We start from the raw sequence: 22,005 nt of genomic DNA, 5'->3' as shown, positions 1-22,005 counted from the left end.
TACTCTACATGGTATTAATTTTCTAATTTGTTTCTTAAAAAAAAAAAATAAAAAAATGTAATTTTGATCAAACCTACAAATTTATAATGATCCGAACTATTGTTATTCAGATCATTATAAATTTTCAAATAACTAGTTAATTATCGTTATTCGTTAACCAAGTTTGTTACAACAGAGTTTGCCACCACAACGTTTTTAAATTAATTAGCGTTAACAAGTTTGTTACACCAATTTAACAAGTTTGTTACACCAAACTTCTCTTTAGCAAAACCTATAAACAAAATTTGCAAATTTTCTCTCTCTCTCTTTCTCTTTGGCTCAAAGTTCTCTCATGAAATGGCAAATCCCAAAATTCCCTTGTTACTTCCTAAAATTAAGGCTCAAACTTTTTTATAAACTTAACTTTCGAAAAATTCCCTACCTTCAAAGATTGCATTGTCTGGGAATTCTGCAGCTCCTACCTTCACCTCTCCCTTTCATGGGCAAAATTTGCCCTGCCGTTTCTGAATTCCCCAGTTGAGGTACATCATTTTTCTCAAAATTCAATGCTTTATAAGGCTAATTCATGGTTAATTTTGAAATGTTTTGGCCTGATAAATATTTCCTACATTATTTAATTGAGTTTGATTAATGTATTGTTTGCTGAAGTTGGGTATATAGTTGATTTTCCAACTTTGATCATTTAATTTGGTGATTGGGTTATGTTATTTATCAGAAATTCAGAATATGTTCTTGTCTATAAATTTAGGAAAATAGAAACTCTTTTGTGGGTCATTGGGGGTGTGGTTTGCATCTCTTTTAATGAATTTGTGGCATATACTTTCATCTTAGATTTTGTTGCAATTGATTGTTATGCATACAGCAACAACAAAGCCTTAGCCGCAAAATAATTTGGGGTTGGCTAACATGAATCGTTATAAGGAACCGTTCGAAAAGGAAAAACAGCATAGCAATATATTCCGTAATTGATTGAAAAAAGCGGTGTGTAAAATGAGAAACAGAAAGAGTATACATTTTAAAATAATTGACTATTATGCGTGTATAGGAGGAAAAAAAAAACTCTAATTTTGGAGTAAATAATTTGAAGTGATGTTCTTTTGGATTCATTGGAATGTAAGCGTTGAATAGTGGAATTTCAGAGATAGAAAGTGAGAAGTGTGAAATTATGTATAATAAACTGCTTGGATATGATCTTTGAAAAAAAAAAAAAACTGCCTGGATATGATTTCACACCATAAAGTCTGCAGAAATACATGTCTAAAGATCTGAAGTTTCGAAACATATTGATAAAGACATGAAGTTAAATGGCTGCCAAGGCTAGTATATCTATTCCATATACACAACTTTGTCTTGAATGGCAGCTGAGGCTGTTTTGTCTGTTAAGAGTGTTACTTGAAACGAACACTACAAGAGGGGGGGTGAATTGTAGTTAAGTTCCTACTGGCTATTTTTTCAAATTTAAAACAAAATATAAAAGGAACTTGATAGTGCACACACAGTTTTACGAGGAAACCTTCCAGGGTCCAACTGGAAGTAAAACCTCGACCCTTCTAAGGGATTTCAACACACAAACAATCCACTATAATAGGGCAATGATGAAATTACAAACCTATTATAATCCAGACCTTTAAACACAAGTTCCAACTAGAACTTGTAGCACGGTAAGACTCAATCCTACCCAATTTAAATCCCCTGACTTGAATTCACTCGTACTCTCACAGTACCAATGCACTCTTTATCACAAAATAATTTCTACTATTTGTGATTATAAATCTCATACACTCTCACCCAATTACCCAATCAATTACAGTAAATAAAATGTCTAGAATATGTTAGGCAAGCTATGCATAAAACCCGAGACTAATATGACAAGATAAAGCTTGGCAAACTTACACTTTGATACAGCTCACAAGATTTTCTTCACGCATAAACTTGCAAAAATCGAAAACAGTTTTACCTCCACTATTTATACAAGTATAACTTGTATAGAAAGTAGGTTTTCAAAAGATAAAGATGTTAACTTTCCTTATCTCAAAATACGATTTTTGGTCAATCATTTTATTGAAGAAAAATCCTTTCCGAAAAATACAAGAAGATATATATAAAAGAATAATATCGTTTTGCAACTGATTTTAGGAAAATAAATTAAAACAAAATCTTTTTTTTTTTCAAAATCTATCTTTTTATATTTTTTCAATTTTATCTTTTTGCCAAATTATCTTGTCACGTCTCTAATAGATTTTATGCATATCTTATTAACATATTTAACAATAAATCTAGAAGATAAAATCTTAACTAAATTAATATTTCAATGACGCGCTTCTATAATTCTGAATATCTTGGGCTTCACGCAGGCTAGGAACAAGTTCCTGCTGTCACTTGGTCTCCAGTTCACAACTGGAACTTCGTAGCCTAAGTTCCTTGTGGAACTTACTATCTTCAGCTTACAACCTTCAAGGTTAAGGAATTTAATTCTTGTTAGAGAACTCTTCTTCTATTGCTTTAACCCTTTAACCAAAGATTCTTCAAGTCTTCATAATACAAGATGTTCTTCCTTCACAAAGGTCCATTTCTCCTGTACTTAAACACTTGTAAACCTTTAGTTGAGTTTGCTTTAGTTTAAGTTCATCATCATCAAAACTTATAAGCTTCAACAATTTCCCCCTTTTTGATGATGACAAACTTAAGCAAACTCTTGACAAAAGTTAAAACACATAGAAGGACGTATTTTTGTATTTTTGTATTTTTGTATTTTTGAGTTTTTGACAAAAAGTAAACACACAAAAACAAGAAACAAAAATGAGAAAAAAAAACAAACAAAACAAAGAAAAACAGAACATGAAATAACTAAGCTACCAAAACAGAGAAGTTTTGATACTTTCTCAACTGGAACCCAGAACGACTGAAACCTTCAAGTTTGCTTCCTCTTTTCCCCCTTTTGGCATCATAAAAAAGTCCTGCTTTTTCAAGATTGTTAAGCTTCTGACAACAGCTCCACAAGCAATTCATCGAGTGTGGGAAACTGAAGGCAGCGCCGCTAACTTACTTCCAATAAGTCCAACTTGTCTACATAAGCTTTCACAATATAACACACACATGGTTGCACCAAGTTCCAAAATGTTTCATTAAAGTCAAAAATAACTTCCTGCTTAGTTATCAAAATATTATAGTACTAAAAAGCAATTCTAAAACAGAAATTGAAATGTAACAAGTTCATGACTGAATTAATAAAACATAGAGAAACAAAAGTGAGGCTAAGGATAGGCTAGATAAAATAGGATGGATGAGGCCGGTCTTGTTTAAGTTTCAAGGAGTTCAAGGATCTTCTTGTTGTCTTCAAAATTCTGCTGCACATACTCCTCCAACTTCTCTTGAAGATTCTTGAGGTCCTTCTGGAACTCCAACTTCTGTAGTTTGAGACTACTCTCAAGACCTTGGACCTTCTTCTCGAGATTTTTTATTTGCTCTGTGGCTGTTCTCAACTGCTTTTCTTCAATATCAGCTCTGTCCACCGGTTAGCCACTTGTCCTGCAGTGACTTTGTCCTCATCCTCATCTATCTCAAGAGGTTTCTCCAAGCTAGTTTTAGGAGCCTTACCAGATCCTCCTACTCTTCCTCACAGCCTTTTCTGGAACTTCCTTCCCTTTTCTTTTTTCACCCACTGTTTTCTTTACTTCACTTTTTCTAACCTTTCCATTTACTACTTCAAGGTTTATACCTTGATGTGTTTCCCCATTAATCACATCCTCTGGTTTTGATTTTCTTGGTGAGACAGAAGATAACAGCCAAGTCCATCAAGCATGCTTGGCTTCTCTTGGGCAATATGGTTTTTCTCACCAAATTGAACAACAGCTTATTAAGAGGGCTAAGATCATTATGGCTCATAACATTCTTCCCCCTTTGTCCTCCCAAAAATTCAACTATATCTCCAGTGAGATAATTTCCTACCTTCACAGTATTCTTCCCCTTCACATACAGTTCAATTCCAGCAGTAGGTACTTTCAAAATTTTACCTAATTTTTCAACATCAAACTCAATTTTCTTTTTATTCACTAAGCTAGAAATCTTCCCTTGTTTAACTTGAAATTTTGCACAAAATTCAACCATAGCCACGGGATATAACACATTATTTGAAGCAGTAGATAACATATACTCCCATCCTTGAAATTTGATTAAATCGAAGAATTCTAAAAACCTAGCCTTCTTACACCATGTACTATCAAGTCTATGACCAGTAACATACCTTTTTGCGCTTGCACCACTTGGTCATCATCTTCATCAACCTCTTCTTCCTCTTCCTGTGCAGAGGCATCCACTTCACTTTCTCCCTGATTCTCTTCTTCTTCCTGATTTTTCTCTTCGCCTTGATTTTCCCCTTTTTCGAACTCATCAACTTCTTCAATTTCCTTTTCAAGTGACTTTTCTTTCTCCCTCTTCTGTTTCCATTGACGCAATTTATCGAGTACACTTGAAGTATTGTACTCTTCTTCAACATTCTTGCTCTCAACTTCCTTAGGGCTTGAGGGTAAAGGTTTCGGGTTTTCAGAGGGTTTGGTAGAATCAGAGGTACTTTTGGTTGATTTTGGAGAAGGTTTATAATTCACCATTGCTAAAGGTGAAGTTTCTTCTTGAATGGTGTGTTCGGTGTTTTGGGAATTTTCAGAAGAAACGATTTCTGCAATGATAACCATGGTGTTTGATTGTGATTTTGTTTACTGAAGAGGGTGAATGTGATTTGACGGTGGAGTGAAAAGGTGGGTGAAAGATGCTTTTTATATTTATTGAAGCGGTGCAAGGGAATTGAATGGTTTTACTGTTCAGTCATTAATTGAAACACATTCAATTAATTTGTAAAATCATTTGGCAGGATGTATTTTCAAAATTCACTTTCTTTCCAAATTCATTTAATTTTACAAATCATAATTTCTTTCTAAATATACACATATTGGAACACGGTTTAAACACATATGCACAGTATATTATTAATTGCTTACATAAATAAGTGTTTTAGTGGACTTACCTTTAGTAATTAACAACGGTGACACTTCAGCTATGTTTGTCACACCAAAGTTGCGCCAAAAGCTCTTTAAACTTTATTTACATTGTTTTTCAATCAGCCATATCTTGGAACTTCAGAAGCAATTAAGTTAGCTTGATCATCCCAAGTTCCAATCTCAATTTCTCAAATCTTTCTCCGTATAAGGGTTTGGTTAGAATATCAGCAATTTGACTTTCTGTTTGACAAAGTTCTAACTTAATATTCCCTTGTTCCACATTGTCTTTTAAAAAGTGATGCCTAATGTGGATATGCTTTACCTTTGAGTGTTGAACTGGATCTTTAGAAATACAAATAGCACTGGTATTGTCACAGTAAATAGGAACACATTAAAAAATAATACCAAAATCTTTAACCTGTTGTTTTATCCATAGAACTTGTGAGCAACATGCTGCTGCTGCCACATACTCAGCTTCAGCTCTGGATAATGCACAGAATTTTGCTTTTGGAACCCCAAGAAACCAGATAGGGTCCTAAGAACTGAACCATACCTGAAGTACTTTTTCTGTTAAACCAAATCACCTGCATAGTTAGCATCAGTAAAGCTATTTAATTCAAATGAGTCATTTCTAGGATAGAAAAGACTCAAGTCATCAGTTCCTTTTAAGTAACGAAGAATTCTCTTTACTGCTACGAGGTGAGATTCCTTTGGATTTGCTTGAAACCTGGCACATAGACCTACACTAAAAGATATGTCAGGTCTACTTGCTGTTAAATAGAGTAAAGAGCCAATCATACCTCTATACATAGTTTGGTCTATGCAAGTTCCAGTTGGATCTTCATCCAACCTAGTTCCAATACCCATAGGAGTCTTATTGGTTTTTGCATTTTCCATCTTGTATTTCTTGATCAGTTCCTTGATATATTTTTGTTGATGGATCATGATTCCTTCTTCAGTTTGCTTGATTTGCAATCCGAGAAAGAAGTTTAACTCTCCCATCATACTCATTTCGAATTCTCCACTCATCGAGTCAGCAAAATACTTACACAGATTCATTAGTTGCACCGAATAAAATATCATCAATATAAATTTGTACAACTAATATGTCAGTTCCATTTGATTTTAAAAACAATGTTTTATCAATTTTTCCACGTTTAAAACCATTTTTCAATAGGAACTTTGACGGTCTTTCATACCATGCTCTAGGAGCTTGCTTCGGGCTTTGTCAAGCTTGTAGACATGGTTTGGGAATTCTGGATTTTCAAATCCAGGAGGCTGTTCCACATAGACTTCTTCATCAAGATATCCATTCAAAAATGCACATTTAACATCCATTTGGTACAGCCTAAATCTCATATAAGCAGCAAATGCAATGAGTAAGCGTATAGCTTCTAACCTGGCTACAGGAGCAAATGTTTCTTCATAGTCAATACCTTCTTGTTGATTGAAACTTTGTACTACAAGCCTAGCTTTGTTCCTGACAATAATACCATGCTTATCTAGCTTGTTCCTAAACACCCATTTTAATCCAATTGTCTTCTTTTGCTTAGGTCTAGGTTCTAGATGCCATACTTTGTTTCTTTCAAACTCGTTAAGTTCGGCTTGCATAGCATTAATCCAGTCCGCATCAGTCAAAGCTTCAACATGGTTCTTAGGTTCCATTGAAGATAGGAACGCATAAAATGCACAGAAGGAACTTCTGTGTTCCTTTTGTGATATCACTCATGATTGCATCAACTGGATGAGATTTCTGATGTTTCCAAGGCTTTGGAGTAAAGTCTTTAATTGGATACAATCTTTCTTCATTGTTGGTGACTGGTTTGGAACTTCAACTTGATTTTCAATTTGAACTTCTTCTGGAACTTCTTGATCAGCTTCGCTCTGTTCTGGAACTTGAGGAGTTCCTGTTGCATTTTCTAATGTAGGATCTTCATTTGCTTCTGCATTTGCCTCATTTTCTTCCGGCTGCTTTTGTAATGATGTTGACTCTTCATCTTGATCCGTCTTGCGAATAAGTCCAATTTCAAAGTCATCATCACTTTCCTGTACATCAATCAATTGTTTAGTTTCATCGAATATAATATGTACAGATTCCTCAACACACATTGTTCTCTTATTATAAACCCTATAAGCTTTACTATTTGAGGCATATCCTAAGAAAACAGCTTCATCACTTCTTTCATCAAACTTTCCTAAGTTTCTTTTACCATTATTATGAACAAAGCATTTACAACTAAAAGATCTGAGGTGAGAAATGTTAGGTTTTCTCCCTTTGATTAGCTCATAGGGAGTTTTGTCGGTGATGGCTCTAACAGATACTCTATTGAGAATATAACATGCTGTATTAACTGCTTCTGCCACAAGTTTCTTGGCAGACCACTTGAGATTAGCATTGTTCTAGCCATGTCTTCAAGACTTCTATTCTTGCGTTCCACCACTCCATTTTGTTGTGGAGTTCTTGGTGCCGAGAAGTTGTGATTCATACCATGCTCAGTACAGAATTCATCAAATTTAGAATTTTCAAATTCTGTGCCATGATCTGACCTAAGGTGAATCAGTGGATTACCTGTTCTTCTCTGTTCTTTCTTTACAAATGCTACAAATTCATCAAATGTTTCATCTTTGCTAACAAGAAAGAAAACCCAAGTAAATCTTGAAAAATCATCAACAATTACCATTACATATCTCTTACCACTTCTGCTTTGGATTCTCATAGGACCACATAGGTCCATATGAACAAGTTCCAAAGGTCTTTTGGTGCTTACCATTTTCTTGGATTTGAAGGAACTTCGAGTTTGTTTTCCTCTAACACAAGCATCACACACTTTGTCATATAGGAACTTGATGCAAGGGAGACCTTCCACAAGTTCCTTATCTCTAAGTTTATCGAGTAGTGAAAAGCTTGCATGACCAAATCTTTTATGCCATAATAAAAGATCATTCTCAATAACACTGAGACATGTTAGACTGCTATTAGGAACTTCGTTAAGATCCACAACATATGTGTTCCCTTTACGAGTTCCTTCTAAAATAATGTTCCCAGTGTCATTGCGAATGATTCTACATTTATTTGAAGTAAAACTTACTGAGTTTCCTTTGTCACAAAATTGTGAAATGTTTAACAAGTTGTGTTTGAGACCCTCGACCAAAAATACATTATCAATAGCATGGGAACTTGACCTTCCTACTTTGCCAATGACAATTATATCTCCTTTCATATTGTCTCCAAAGGTCACAGTTCCTCCATAGTAGGCATCCAGTGAGAGAAATCTAGATTTGTCTCCAGTCATGTGCTTCGAACAACCACTGTCGAGGTACCAAGTGTTGTTCCCCCACACTGGAACCTGTATGAAGAATTAAACATTAGTATCAGGAACCCAGGTTTCCTTAGGTTCCTGTGTAATAGGAGTGAGATTATTTTTCATAACCTAAATTTGCTTAACATAATTTTTATTTTTCTGTGTGCTACTTTCTCTCTTTAAACAATTTATCTGCTTGTGTCCAGTTTTTCTACAGAAATGACAAACAATACTACTCGGCAAATTAACATACTTCTTTTCCTTTTGGAACTTCTTCTTGAAACCTAGACCTTCTGTTCTTTTGGTCTGAGCATTAGTAATCCAGTCAGGAACTATGTACTCAACAGGTTTCTTACCTTTCTTAGCCTTCTCAAGTTCCCCCTCAAGTCTGGCTTTCTCCATTTTGACTTTCTCTAAATCCGATTTTAGTTTTTCAAAATTGGTGAATTGAGCTAGAGAAGGAACTTCAGAATTAGGTGAGTCTATTCCTGATTTTAACATAGAAAGTTCAACATTTAAGAGTATGTTATCATGTTTTAAGTTTTCTAAGTTCTCTTTTAGAACACGATTGTCATAAAAAAGACTAAAGAATCTATACTGAATGTCAAATTTCATGTTGTCAGCCCACTCACTATTTTCTTGGTAAGTGATTAAAGCTTTATCACTTTGCTGTTTGGCTCTATGCAATTCTTTAAGATCTTCTTGAATATCCAAGACAACATTTATTAGATTCTTTTTAGAGAAATGTTCTAGATCTCTTTCAGAAAACCATACCTCAGCTTCAAGTTCCTTCAGCTTAGCCTTTTCATCTGTTTTTGCCATTAGGCAAAGATGAGCTGTTTCTTCAAGAGGTTGATCTTCTTCTTCTTCTTCTTCTTCTGTATCAGTATCTCCCCAGGCGACTGACATTGCTTTCTTCACATTGTCTTTGGTGAAGTAAGGCTTATACACTCTGGATTCCTTGGATTGCTCCTTAGGTTTGTTCTTACCGTCCTTGAGTGGACAATCCTTAATGAAGTGATCTTTTGCTCCACATTTGAAACAAGTAGTGTCTCTGAGTGGGCTTCTTGTTTCTGTCAAACCTTCTATTATTCATCATCTTTTTGAATCGTTTGACTAACATAGCCATCTCCTCTTCATCAACTTCAGATTCCTCTGAGTCTAGAGCCTTTAGAGCAAGACTCTTGTTTTTAGAACTTTCGTTGTTGGAACTCAGATGCAATTCATGGGTCATAAGTGATCCAGCTAGTTGTTCCATATTGAACTTAGTGAAGTCCTTAGCTTCCTGCATGGCAATAACTTTGGATCTCCATCGTTCATCCTGTGGAAGACTTCTCAAAATCTTTCTAGCCTGTTCATCAATAGGAATGTGCCTGCCAAGGGAGTTCAATTCATTAATTATGTCGTTAAATCTGGTAAACATTTCTTATATAGTTTCTTTGGACTGCATTTCAAACCTTTCATATCTAGACATCAGTAAATCAATTTTAGAACGTTTTACCTCGTTTGTTCCTTCATGTGTGACCTCGAGTAGATCCCAAATCTGTTTTGCAGTCTTGCACCCCATGATACGATTATGCTCATAAGGTCCAAGACCACAATGTAAATACTTTATTGCCAAAGCATTCATTTCGAGTTTCTGATAGTCTTCTTTGTCATAATCAGAAATAAGTTTAGGAACTACCTCATTTTTAGCATTTGTTGCGTTTACCTCATAGTCACCAGCTTCAATAACTCGCCAAACTTGGTAATTCTCAGCCTTAATGAAAATCTCCATTTTGTTCTTCCAGTAGGTATAAAACTTACCGTTAAACATAGGTGGATGTTGGGTTGAGTACCCTTCTTCCTTGTAGTTCATTTCTCCTCAAGATCTTACTCAGCAAAATTATACTTTTTACACGAGAGAACCTTGCTCTGATACCAATTGTTAGTTGAAACGAACACTACAAGAGGGGGGGTGAATTGTAGTTAAGTTCCTATTGGCTATTTTTTCAAATTTAAAACAAAATATAAAAGGAACTTGATAGTGCACACACAGTTTTACAAGGAAACCTTCCAGGGCCCAACTGGAAGTAAAACCTCGACCCTTCTAAGGGATTTCAACACACAAACAATCCACTATAATAGGGCAATGATGAAATTACAAACCTATTATAATCCAGACCTTTAAACACAAGTTCCAACTAGAACTTGTAGCACGGTAAGACTCAATCCTACCCAATTCAAATCCCCTGACTTGAATTCACTCGTACTCTCACAGTACTAATGCACTCTTTATCACAAAATAATTTCTACTATATGTGATTATAAATCTCATACACTCTCACCCAATTACCTAATCAATTACAGTAAGTAAAATGTCTAGAATATGTTAGGCAAGCTATGCATAAAACCTGAAACTAATATGACAAGATAAAGCTTGGCAAACTTACACTTTGATACAGCTCACAAGATTTTCTTCACGCATAAACTTACAAAAATCGAAAGCAGTTTTACCTCCACTATTTATACAAGTATAACTTGTATAGAAAGTAGGTTTTCAAAAGATAAAGATGTTAACTTTCCTTATCTCAAAATACGATTTTTGGTCAATCATTTTATTGAAGAAAAATCCTTTTCGAAAAATACAAGAAGATATATATAAAAGAATAATATCGTTTTGCAACTGATTTTAGGAAAATAAATTAAAACAAAATCTTTTTTTTTCAAAATCTATCTTTTTATATTTTTCCAATTTTATCTTTTTGCCAAATTATCTTGTCACGTCTCTAATAGATTTTATGCATATCTTATTAACATATTTAACAATAAATCTAGAAGATAAAATCTTAACTAAATTAATATCTCAATGACGCGCTTCTGTAATTCTGAATATCTTGGGCTTCACGCAGGCCAGGAACAGTTCCTGCTGTCACTTGGTCTCCAGTTCACAACTGGAACTTCGTAGCCTAAGTTCCTTTGTCTTCAGCTTACAACCTTCAAGTTCCTGTTAGGGCTATTAAGCAATTTAGTTCTTGTTAGAGAACTCTTCTTCTATTGCTTTAACCCTTTAACTAAAGATTCTTCAAGTCTTCATAATACAAGATGTTCTTCCTTCACCAAGGTCCATTTCTCCTGTACTTAAACACTTGTAAACCTTTAGTTGAGTTTGCTTTAGTTTAAGTTCATCATCATCAAAACTTATAAGCTTTGAAAACTGCCTGCCAAATACACAACTAGAATGGGATAGCTGCGTCTGGGTTGCCTTGTGTTTTGAATTTGAATATCATGATTTGACTTAGTTGTAGGAAATAATGACATACTGTAAAATAATCGGATTGTACTCTGTATGTTTTAGTGTTTTACATAGGTTTTTTTTATTTTTATTTTTTTGTTTTTGGAAACTAGTGAAAATTAGCACATATGGAGTAACATAAAATGAATTGAATAAAATTAGTACAAGGTAAATACTATTATTAAATATCAAGAATACCTCTTGCTGGTCTCAAACTCGAACCTTACTATAAGAACCTTTTGCTGTCAAATGCAGTAATTTGTCTAAGTACTAAGCATGACGTTATTCTAGTCAATGGGGGGAGAGGGGGTTCCACTTGACACGTACACTTTCTTAGGAACATGTATACTACAATATGGCTGTTTAAATTAATTGAGTTCAGGTGGCCATGCATATTGCATACACAACCAACCATGTTAATGGTCAAAGGTATAATGAGGACAATAGGGATAAGATAGTGTTAGAAAAGAAGAAGCATAGGAAAGTTTGTATTATTACAAAATGTGCCTGCAGTTTAACAGAATCCACTACAGAGGGTACTAGGAAGTCTCCAACTTGGCCTTAAAGTAGCTAACTTAGGCAGAAATTATGATCAATCATTTTGGCAAAAGGCCTTAAAAATTCTTGAGGTGCTCACAAGTATCACCGTTTGTGATTTGAAACACTTGAGACTCCCCCCACTTATAGGGAACATGCTTATCGTGTGCCCATGTATCTCTTTTAGCATCATGGGTTTCTAAAGCCCCAAGTCAATCACATTGTTGTCACTGGCTTCATGCCAACCACTTTTAAGGGAGCTGGTTTACTTTGTTATAGTACCTACTAACAACATTTCAGTAAAACTTAGTAGATTTATTTCCCATTCTTACATGTGCTTTTTGTTTGACTTATTGTAGGAGCATTCAGAAATGGACATTGCTAGGGAGAGTAACAATCATTCAACGGCTATTGGAACCTTTGTAGAAGGCGAGGTGCTAGAAGCATGTGATGATACTTGCTGCATATGCCTTGAAGATTTCTGTCATAGTGATCCTTCAACGGTATTGTGCAATTATTTTTATTTGCTCGGTGTATTTGCAAAGTATTGACTTAGGGTGAGATCAAATTTTAATTGAGTTGATGTTCATTTCTATGGATATCTGAGTTTCAATGCTAGATCTTGACATCGATCGAGATGAAATTTTTTGAGGGGATATGGCTTTATGCTAGAATAGCCGTATACAATTTGGACAATTCTATGGTTTCCGTAATTCCGTTCTAACATAAACTTGTATCTGTTTAGCAAAACTAATTTCTACAATGATGACTAACTTTTGGCTCTCTCTGTGTTTTTTACAAATAAACCAAGGGCCTTTTCAGTCATCATCTTTCATGGTACCAAGTACGTAAGCCTTGAAAGGAGTTTTTTTTTTTTTTTTTTTTTAGTGAAACTCCATGGCCTATGATATCTGTGTGAGCCAACAAATCTTTGTAGTTTATTTTGGAAGGATCAGTTTTAAGTAAATAAGAAGTATCTTAGGAAGTTTGAACTAGGTGAAGCTGATTTCTTAACAATATGAAGTCCTTGGGGAAGAGGAACCATCATACAATTTTAGTTTAAGAAAATTTTAGAGACTAGTACAAGGTGATACTTGTTTTTTAAGATTTATGAAACAGTTAAGTTTTTTAGGAAGAGTGAAAGGTTCGTAAATACAATATAGATTATGCACAAAAAGTGGGGGGGGGGGGGGGGGTTAAATTACTAGGGTATTTTTTTTTTTTTTTAAAATATAAAGGTTAGAGGATACATTTGATCACTTGGTTGGGCTAGTGGCTAGTCCTTTATTTTTCCTTCTGTAGCTGTCACCTACTCCCATCATCCTTGTTTAAAATTGCTTATTGTTTTTCTAGCTTAAAAATACTACATGCTTTCCCACTCTTTCTTTAAGTGCTTCTCAGAAAAGATTTATTTTGCAAATTTCTGTTGGGTTGCATTTTGACCTTGCTGAATGCTTGTTTTATTTAAATGAGGGCTTCAGCACTCCAAAAACTTTACAGCTAAAATTGTAGGTTTTTCCATAAAGCTGAAACCAAATGTCTGGTGACCAAATTGTATTACTCAGTTCTGGTCAAATACGTATTCTAATTTTGAGTTAGATTTTTAATTGCACTTGAGATAATTGTTTTTTTTTTTTTTTTTTTTTTTAAAAAAAAAAACCTTACAATTCTCTAGTGGATTCGAAATTTATCAATACACCTAAAGATATTACGCTATGAATTAGGGGAATCAAATTCATCTGCTCTTTTATGTGAACAAAATGTTGAGGAAAAAGATCAATTCCATTCCACATCCTTTAGCTGTAAGGTTGTCTGTCCACCAAATTCCAGTTGAAAAGAAAGAGGAAAAAAAGTTCGAAGTTTGTGAACTTTAGAGCTCTGTTACATTGATACGATCATTTGGGGATGAAAATTTGGAATATTTTTATCATACTGAAACTCTGACATAGTGACATCAGCCTTGAGAGAATCAAAGATAGGTCTCTGAAGAACATGATTGGAGCCTTGGTACCTTCCCTCTAAGAATGGCCATTTTTTGCTTGTGTTAATTACCGAGTACTTAATCTTATATGTCCATGCGATGTTGTCGTAAATGTATGATTTTAGAGGTGAATTCTTAAAAATAGATGTGAAAATGAGGTATGCTTTGAAGTTTGTATGTAATGGAAGACCATTAGGTTGCTTATGCAAGAACCAAATAAAAATCTGATCTGTTTTCTAAGCTCCTCATGTGTGCAAATAGTTATAGTTTACGCATGTTTTGAAGGCAACATATTTTCCAATAGCTCAGTGTACCAGTAATAAAAAATTGGCATTCCGTTGTGTTTATGTTATTCATGACAGGAAAGATAGGTAGAGGAATACCCACCTATATAATACTATGTTTGGATAACAATAGGTCAATAGTGAAGGGAAAGGGAGGGGAAGGAAAAAGAGGAAAGGGAAGGGAAAGTGAGGGGAGGGAGAAGGTGAGTTTCCATTTTCCTTCCAAATCTCTCCAACAGTGGAGGGATTTGGTTTTTTAAAGGGGAAGGAAAATGAATCTTCCCAATTCCCTCGCATTTTCTCCTTGCATTAGGTATCCAAACAAAGGATGATGCATACTTCCTTTTCACTTCTCTTCCTTTCCCTCCATTTCTCTCTATCCAAAAAAAATCCTTGTATGTGTTTACACCCTTCTCTCATAGTCAGTGTCAGACAAATAGTTAGAGGGAGAGATATGCACACACTTTCTTTTATGTTCTTTGGGAGAAGGGAGGGGGTGGTGGATGATAATGCATTGAGTTGGACAGTGCAAAATCCCTCATTTTCTATTTAATACCCTGATGTTACCATTCTTGACGGAATGCAATACAGTCGACACCCTCAAAAAAATGATTCAAAGTTTTAAACTTAACATTGTAGAAATAGACTCTTTGACTCAATCTAGACCACCCAGTGATTCTTTTTACAGTTTGATTTGAGAGTTTTTTTCCCCCTTTTCTCTTTCTGGAATGGAGATTCTTATTGGTCATTGGTTAAATGACAAAACTGCTAATTTTGTAACATTAAACACACAGACTTTAAAAAAGTGGGCGTTAAACAAAAATTTACTGCCTGTAGCTAATTTAATCTGAACCAAAATGATTTGGATTGGTTAAAATTGACTTCAAAAGAAACCATACTTTATAAGTAAAACATTCAAGAATTGTTCCTTCACAACATTCTTTCAACTATTTATGTTTTTTTAAATTTAGAAGTCGTGTATGGTAGGATTTGGCTTCAAATGATTATGTAAGTATTGTTTCGACTTGCTATGTTGAAAATATATATTGTAAATTACTTCTTCCGTTCACTTATAATTGCACCAAATTTCTTTTGAAGGTCAAAAAGCGTGATCGTAAATTCTCATTAATATATAAGAGAAATAATAATAAAGTGATGTAGTGTTAGCGTTGTCTCAATTTATATTTTCAAAATCTTAACTGTTTACAATTTTTACTTTTGTACAAATAGAGATATTTGAGGTCAAACCACTGCATTGGAGACCGTGAAATAAGAAATGTGCAATTTTTAATGAACGTAGGAAGTATGTCAAGACAAGCTTATATATGATTGTATAGTACTCAAAATATAAAAAGAAAGGGTGTATTAAAATCCTTTAGTTTATTTGATCATTTTGAACCTAAATGTTTTATAGCTCGAAAAAACATTATCATATAGGAAAAATTGCCCGGAATAATCCCACCTTTAGGCCGTCCGCTAAAATTAATCCCACCTTTGGATTATTTTTAAATAATCCCACCTTTACCCCCGATCTTCTCCCAATGGTCCCAAGTTACCGGTTACCTGTTACAAAGGTAAATTTTTTTTTTTGGATTTAAAAGACACGTGTCACCATACAATTTGTCTAAATTTTAAATTAAAAAAATGAAATTAAAAAAAAAAATTAAAGGAGCAGCCACCAATCCACCTCCTCTGATCCACCATACCACCGGCCCCAGCCACTACAATACTCCACCAATCCACCTCCTCCGATCCACAATACTCCACCAGCCCTAGCCACCACAATACTCCACCAATCCACCTCCTCCGATCCACCATACCATCAGAACGGAGCTCGCGTGACGGTGGAAGGAGAGCGGTGGGCTGAGCGGCAGAAATCGAGGCAAGGGGGACCGAAGTCGTGGTTTTGTGACGGAGGGAGGAGGTTCAGCGACGCCTGATTTCACGGAGGGAGGAGGTTCACTGGATTTTGTGACAGTGGGAGGAGGTTCGAGGGTGGTTGAGGAGAAGGGGGTTCACGCGCCTAGCTTCGTGAGGGAGGCAGGGGGTTCGACGGTGGTTCAAAGGGAGGCAATCTTGGTTTCGTGAGGGTTTGAGGGTGGTTCAAGGGGGAGATTTCGTGAAAGAGGAAGGCGTTCGAAGGTGGTTCAGGGGAGGGGGTTCGACGGTGGTTCAGGGGAGGGTGGCAGGTGAGGTCGGCGCGCCGGGAACGGTGGCAGGGGGGTCAACGCGCCGGGATCGGTGGTAGAGATGGTGGTTTGGCTGGTGGGTGGTGGGTGGTTTCTAAAATTAATTATTTGTTTTTTTTTGTTTTTTTTTTTAATTTTTAGACTAATCAGGTGCCGACACGTGTCAAGTAACTTGCTATAACAAGTTAATTGACCGGTTGGGACGAATAAAAAAGAAGGGGGGGTAAAGGTGGGATTATTTAAAAATAATCCATAGGTGGGATTATTTTCAGCGGACGGCCAAAAGGTCGGATTATTGCGGGCAATTTTTCCTATCATATACATTTGTTTGGATTGAGAGAATTGGAGGGGATGGAAGAGAAGAGAAAAGAAGGGATTCATCTTCCCTTCTTTGGATACCTTTTAGTAGGAGGGATGGGAAGGGAAATGGAAGGATTTATTTTCCCGCCCTCTTTAACAAACCAAATCCTTCCAATGTTGGAAAGATTTGGAGGGAAAATGTAACCTTATCTTCTCCCTCCCCTTCCATTCGTCACCTTTCCTTTTTTCCTCCCTTCTCTTTCTCTTCTACTTTGCTATCCAACCAAACCGGAATAGTTAAAAATGACTTGAACCTTCAAATTAATCAACCTGACCTTTGAACCTTCAAATTAATCAACCTGACCTAGCATGACTTGACTTTTTTTCTGGCTATGTCTGAGGAATTATCTTCGTCCATTGTCATAACTACACTCTGCTGCACTTATATGTAATTCTTATCACCCATTTTTTTTCAATGTTTTCAGGTAACTGGTTGCAAGCATGAGTTTCACCTTCATTGCATCCTTGAATGGTATCAAACTAGACATTTTCACTTGTATATTCTAACCAAGTTCATATTTTTGTTTACTTGTTCCTCTATGTGAATACCAACTTAGCCACTTTGTTGTATTTGGATAAAAATAAAAATATAAAAAGGAACAGGTGATTGGATAACACAAGGAAATTCTAAATTATTCCCCAAGGAATAACCCTTTTAGCTGTGATGAGCAAACCGTGAAACAAAATCAGGATTAAATGCAAAACTTAGAAACGGGAAAAAGATTGGGCAAACTTCCTTATGTCTTTCTGAACAGTTGGGCAGGAACTTTCAGCTGTCGACAACTAATCGTAAAAGAACCACAACTCTCTCATTCTTACTACAATGGGCTTATGACCAGCTGTTAGAAAGTTATTGTAGATTTCATCTACAACTTAAATCACTACACAAATCATTTCTAGATAGAGAGATATGTGCATTTGAAGTCGGGGCTTTGTCATTCTTCATTGATTTTAAGGCGCAATTAAAGACACTAGTTTTCCTTAAGGATTTGTTGCCGAAAGGGAACTTACCGCATACAAAGGGTTCCATTCTAAAGCCAATTGGTAATAGATGGAGTGACTTACTAGGCTTATAAGTTAACTATCCTCTCTCTCACTCTTTATTGGAACTCTCATAGTCACATGTGGGTCATATCTAAACGAATGATTTCCTATCTTTTTCCAATTCAGTGGATGTGGCAACAATTTATTTTCTTTATCATGGTCAGATTGGTCACCATACATTTCTTATTTGTATCTATCTAAAAATCTACTACGTATATATGATAAGAAGTCTTTGAGGATTATCATAATGTTTAACATATCTGTGGGAAGCACCCTTAGAAGAAGAACTATTGAATCAAAGGTTAACTTATGCAGCCATTTTCTTTTGAGATGTTGTCTTCTTAAGAATATACGCATTAATAATTTCAACTGTAGATTCTTATGATGATGTCCAATCTAATTTGTTTTGTTTTGTTTTTTTGATAAAAAGTTTGGTGCTTATTTTGTTTTCGTTATGCACGTACTATTGTAGTTTAGTATTAAAAAAATAATACTAGTATAACAAGTTTAAAACCTTAAAATATATAACTTATAATACTACTCCTTATATTTATCAAGAATGTGCCTTTTTGTTGCTGACATCCCTTCTTATTTTTGTGTCCTAAAGGTGCCATAGAAGCTCAAATTGCCCAATGTGCTGGCAACCTATCAGCCTGAAAGATAGATCAAGGTTTCCAGCTCTGGATTTTTTGCATATTCCATTTTCATTTGTGCATTCATTTGTTTGATTTATAAATGGACATCTTTTCTGCATCTTGTGAAAGTCAACAGTTGCTGGAATCCATAGAGCATGAGAGGAGTCTCAGAGCTAATAGGTCGCGAACTCGGACAGAAGTCTATCATCCCATCCTTGAGAATCTTGAACTGCATGTTTGTTTTCTATCAGCCTTCCCATGCTTCTTTCTTCATTTCATCTTTTCTCATAAATGCACTTTATGTCATTGTGTCTTACATCACGGCAATATTCCTAAACACTGCAGTTACCTACCGACACTGGTGAAGTTGATCTTGAAGAGCATATATTTCAGCACTTGGCTGCTGCAGCTTCCATGAGAAGTGGACAATTTGTTTTCCGGAGAGAAGGCCAGAGGAACAGGTCATCATCACAGCGGCACCAACCATTCTTTGTTTTCTCAACGCCCAATGGTCCTCATGATGCTTCTGTTCTGTCTGCTATGAATCCTGTTGGTGGTGGAGGTCATGTAACTTCAGTGTCTCTTGGAAGTGCGTCCATACTGAGGCGAAGTAATCCAGATACTTCAGTGCCAGTCCCACTGACTGATGAGGATGTTTCTTATAGGCTTCACTCTAATGTTGCACCAGCAAATCGACAAAGAGTATTATCAGAAACCCAGTATGTATCCAAGTACCATGACCCTTTAATTGATCTTTGTTCCTTAGATGTCATCCTTGAAACAACAATGGGAAATAAACTAGAACATTAGACTAGCTAGATGCAAGAAATTTCCAAACTAACTTGTATATATCATTGGTGAGAATCATATATAAATGCAATGAAAGATGTGAACATATAGAGACAAAATATGTGCCTTTCGTATACTTTAGGTTTTTTTTTTCTTCATATTTAAAGATGTTGGAAATACGTAGTATGTGCCTTTCTTATACTTTTTTTTTTTTTTTTTTTTTTTTCTCAACATGAGTTTGTTTTGTCAAAATCTTACATAACATTCTTGTTCTTTTTTTTTCTTTCTAAAGTAGATTTTCTTATAAGGACTATCTGATTATATAGACACATATTTTACTTGTATTGCTGAGCTACTGTGTGTGATTTCTTTCATCTTTGGTTCTTGTCTAGAAACTTTGCTACTCAACCTTCCTTGGGAAGTCAGTACACAGAAGAACCATCAGATCTGCAGTCATTGTCAGAATCTTTAAGAACTCGCTTTAATTCCTGGTCAATGAGGTATAATCTCACACTAAGCCACATGTTTTGAAGTTCCTTAACAACTTAATAGGGCTACTGAAATTTTGTTTCAGCATCTTTAAGCTAACTCTTTGTTATTATAAAGATCCAAGGAATCTATTTCAAGGAATACTAGAGGCTTGAAGGAGAGGCTAATTGCTCAGAGAAATTCCGTGGCTGAACTAGGCTCTGAGGTTAGGAGGGAGGTGAATTCTGGGATTGCTGGTCTTTCTCGCTTAATGGAAAGACTTGATAACAGAGTGAATAAAGGATCCGATCATGCCTCCCAATCCAGTCATGCAGGCAGGGGCACGAGAAATGATAGCTCAAATGAGTGATGGCAAAATGTCATACTACAAGCTCAGCATTTTTCAGACTTGCTTGGGATTTTTAATTCCACATGGTGAGCCTTTCACCTTATATCTAGTTATTAAGTCGAATTTGCTATCATTCTACCATCAAATTCCCCCTCTGTCTTGAACAGTAAATTGCCAGTTGATTTAACTACTATTAATCGCATTTACTATTATTAAGAATATAGCCTGTACTCATATGTTACTCCAATTCCTCTAAGTGATTTTATGATGATCACTGTAGGCAGCTAGCGTCGAGTTATATATCTGAATGTTTAAGTGCTTATTATGGTTTGCATCATTGCCAACTGTAAGTGAACATATTGAGAGAACTTTATGTAGATCATCATTCATCAGTACATTATTCGCTGTGGCTATTTTTCAGCCTTACTTATAGAGTGTCTTTGAACATTATTGAGCTTTGAAACATTATGAATAACTTGATTAAGTAGCCAGTAAAGTTGCAGACTTGCAGTTTTATTGCCTTAGATGAGATAATAACTAGATTAACCTACTTCTTTTTGGTTTTCAGGCGGTCGTAAACTCCTGTGGCACTCTGATGGAATGAACTTTACACCATATGAAACGTAAGAGTTCACATGATCAATTGTTTGCCAATGTATATATGTATGCATGTATATAATGATGTAAACAAATAATTATTGAGAAATAATTTCCATAATATGTGTTTCTATGGCTGTAATTCTATCTATGCAATGAAAAATATGAGAAATTCCTTTGCCTTTTAGAGTAAAACATTATCATTTTTCATTACAAGACATGTAGGTTGGGTTGTTCTTTAAAGGAACCTGCTAAAGGTGATCTACAATGGCTCGGCCCCAGTGGCTTGAAAAAAACGTGTAGGTTTAGGCTACTGATCTACTCGTGATTACATATCATTAACCAAAAAATTAATTAGTGATTCATATGTTGCATAATATTATTATGTATTCCAAAATCAACATAGGGTCTGTTCTGATTAACTGAACTGGAATGAACTGAACTTATTGGAGCTGAACTGAACTGAACTGTACTGAATATTTTATGAGAGAAGGAAATTAAGAATGAATCAATTGTGTAATTGCAAGGTTGTATTTATGATTGCCCAAACTAATTACTAACAATTATTAATACTCTATTACAAATTTGCAATTATAAAATTTTGGTGTCGTTTATCATGCAAAGATCCGATTATACCAAATATAATCTAGAAATATCGTTGGTGCTATAAAAGTCCGGGTTTTGGTACAATCTTTACCTAGTGTCCTCGAAAGTGCATGGGAATTAGGGTACATGCATATCTCAAAGGATTCATATTCATGCAAATCGTTGCACTAATATGTATACATGTTTATCTTAATTACTTATCTAACTATAATTATATTCAAGCTATAATTGTTAGGTTGAATTCAACAAACGGAATAAAGAATAATCGTGTATGCACTTTCAGAAGTGAACCTGTTAATTAAAATGTCTAGTCAAGTTTGTTTCAGGTTAAACTAGATTTAAACTCGTGTGATAGTGAACAGTGGCGGATCTTAGACTAAAAGGCATGGGGTCAACTTGTAAACTTTAATAACTTCTAATTAAAATTATAGATACCTAACTATTAACAAAAAAATAAAATGAAAAAATGACCGAAATCAAATTTAAAGCAATGAAGTCAATCGACCCCACTTAACTCTTATGCGAGTTTTTAGTTTATACAAATTTATATGAGACAATAGATACAAACAACATATTACGGGGAAATGATTTTGGCA

At 35.2% G+C, this 22,005-nt stretch overlaps 1 protein-coding gene across 3 annotated transcripts; it reads left to right on the top strand.

The window, feature by feature from the left end:
- The first annotated feature begins 436 nt into the window (after positions 1 to 436).
- On the top strand, positions 437 to 20,907 carry LOC145583988 (E3 ubiquitin-protein ligase RHF2A-like). 3 transcript variants are annotated; one of them, XM_081640932.1, is made up of 9 exons: positions 437 to 521; positions 12,467 to 12,610; positions 17,347 to 17,393; positions 18,573 to 18,635; positions 18,730 to 18,835; positions 18,946 to 19,319; positions 19,782 to 19,889; positions 19,996 to 20,292; positions 20,775 to 20,907. In XM_081640932.1, the coding sequence occupies exons 2-8, from the start codon at positions 12,479 to 12,481 to the stop codon at positions 20,225 to 20,227; spliced, it is 1,062 nt and encodes a 353-aa protein (XP_081497058.1). In that variant the 5' UTR covers positions 437 to 521; positions 12,467 to 12,478; the 3' UTR covers positions 20,228 to 20,292; positions 20,775 to 20,907. The 3 variants fall into 3 exon arrangements, with proteins under 3 accessions (XP_081497058.1, XP_081497065.1, XP_081497068.1); XM_081640939.1 differs by lacking the exons at positions 437 to 521; positions 12,467 to 12,610 and adding exons at positions 16,055 to 16,296; positions 16,330 to 16,637; XM_081640942.1 differs by lacking the exons at positions 437 to 521; positions 12,467 to 12,610 and adding an exon at positions 16,055 to 16,637.
- The last annotated feature ends 1,098 nt before the right edge of the window (positions 20,908 to 22,005 follow it).

The sequence above is a fragment of the Chenopodium album genome, chromosome 2 (assembly GCF_948465745.1).
Source record: "Chenopodium album chromosome 2, dcCheAlbu1.1, whole genome shotgun sequence".
NCBI lineage: Eukaryota > Viridiplantae > Streptophyta > Magnoliopsida > Caryophyllales > Amaranthaceae > Chenopodium > Chenopodium album.
The sequence above is the reverse complement of the archived record's forward strand: the minus strand, read 5'-3'. Positions and strand labels throughout refer to the sequence as shown.

What these genes read in the sequence shown, in the direction of transcription:
- LOC145583988 (XM_081640932.1), top strand. Translation starts at nt 12,479, where the DNA reads ATGGACATTGCTAGGGAGAGTAACAATCATTCAACGGCTATTGGAACC. An exon ending in CTTCATTGCATCCTTGAATG is followed by an intron (nt 17,394 to 18,572) that starts GTATCAAACTAG and finishes TGTGTCCTAAAG; the next exon opens with GTGCCATAGAAGCTCAAATT. An exon ending in TTTAATTCCTGGTCAATGAG is followed by an intron (nt 19,890 to 19,995) that starts GTATAATCTCAC and finishes GTTATTATAAAG; the next exon opens with ATCCAAGGAATCTATTTCAA.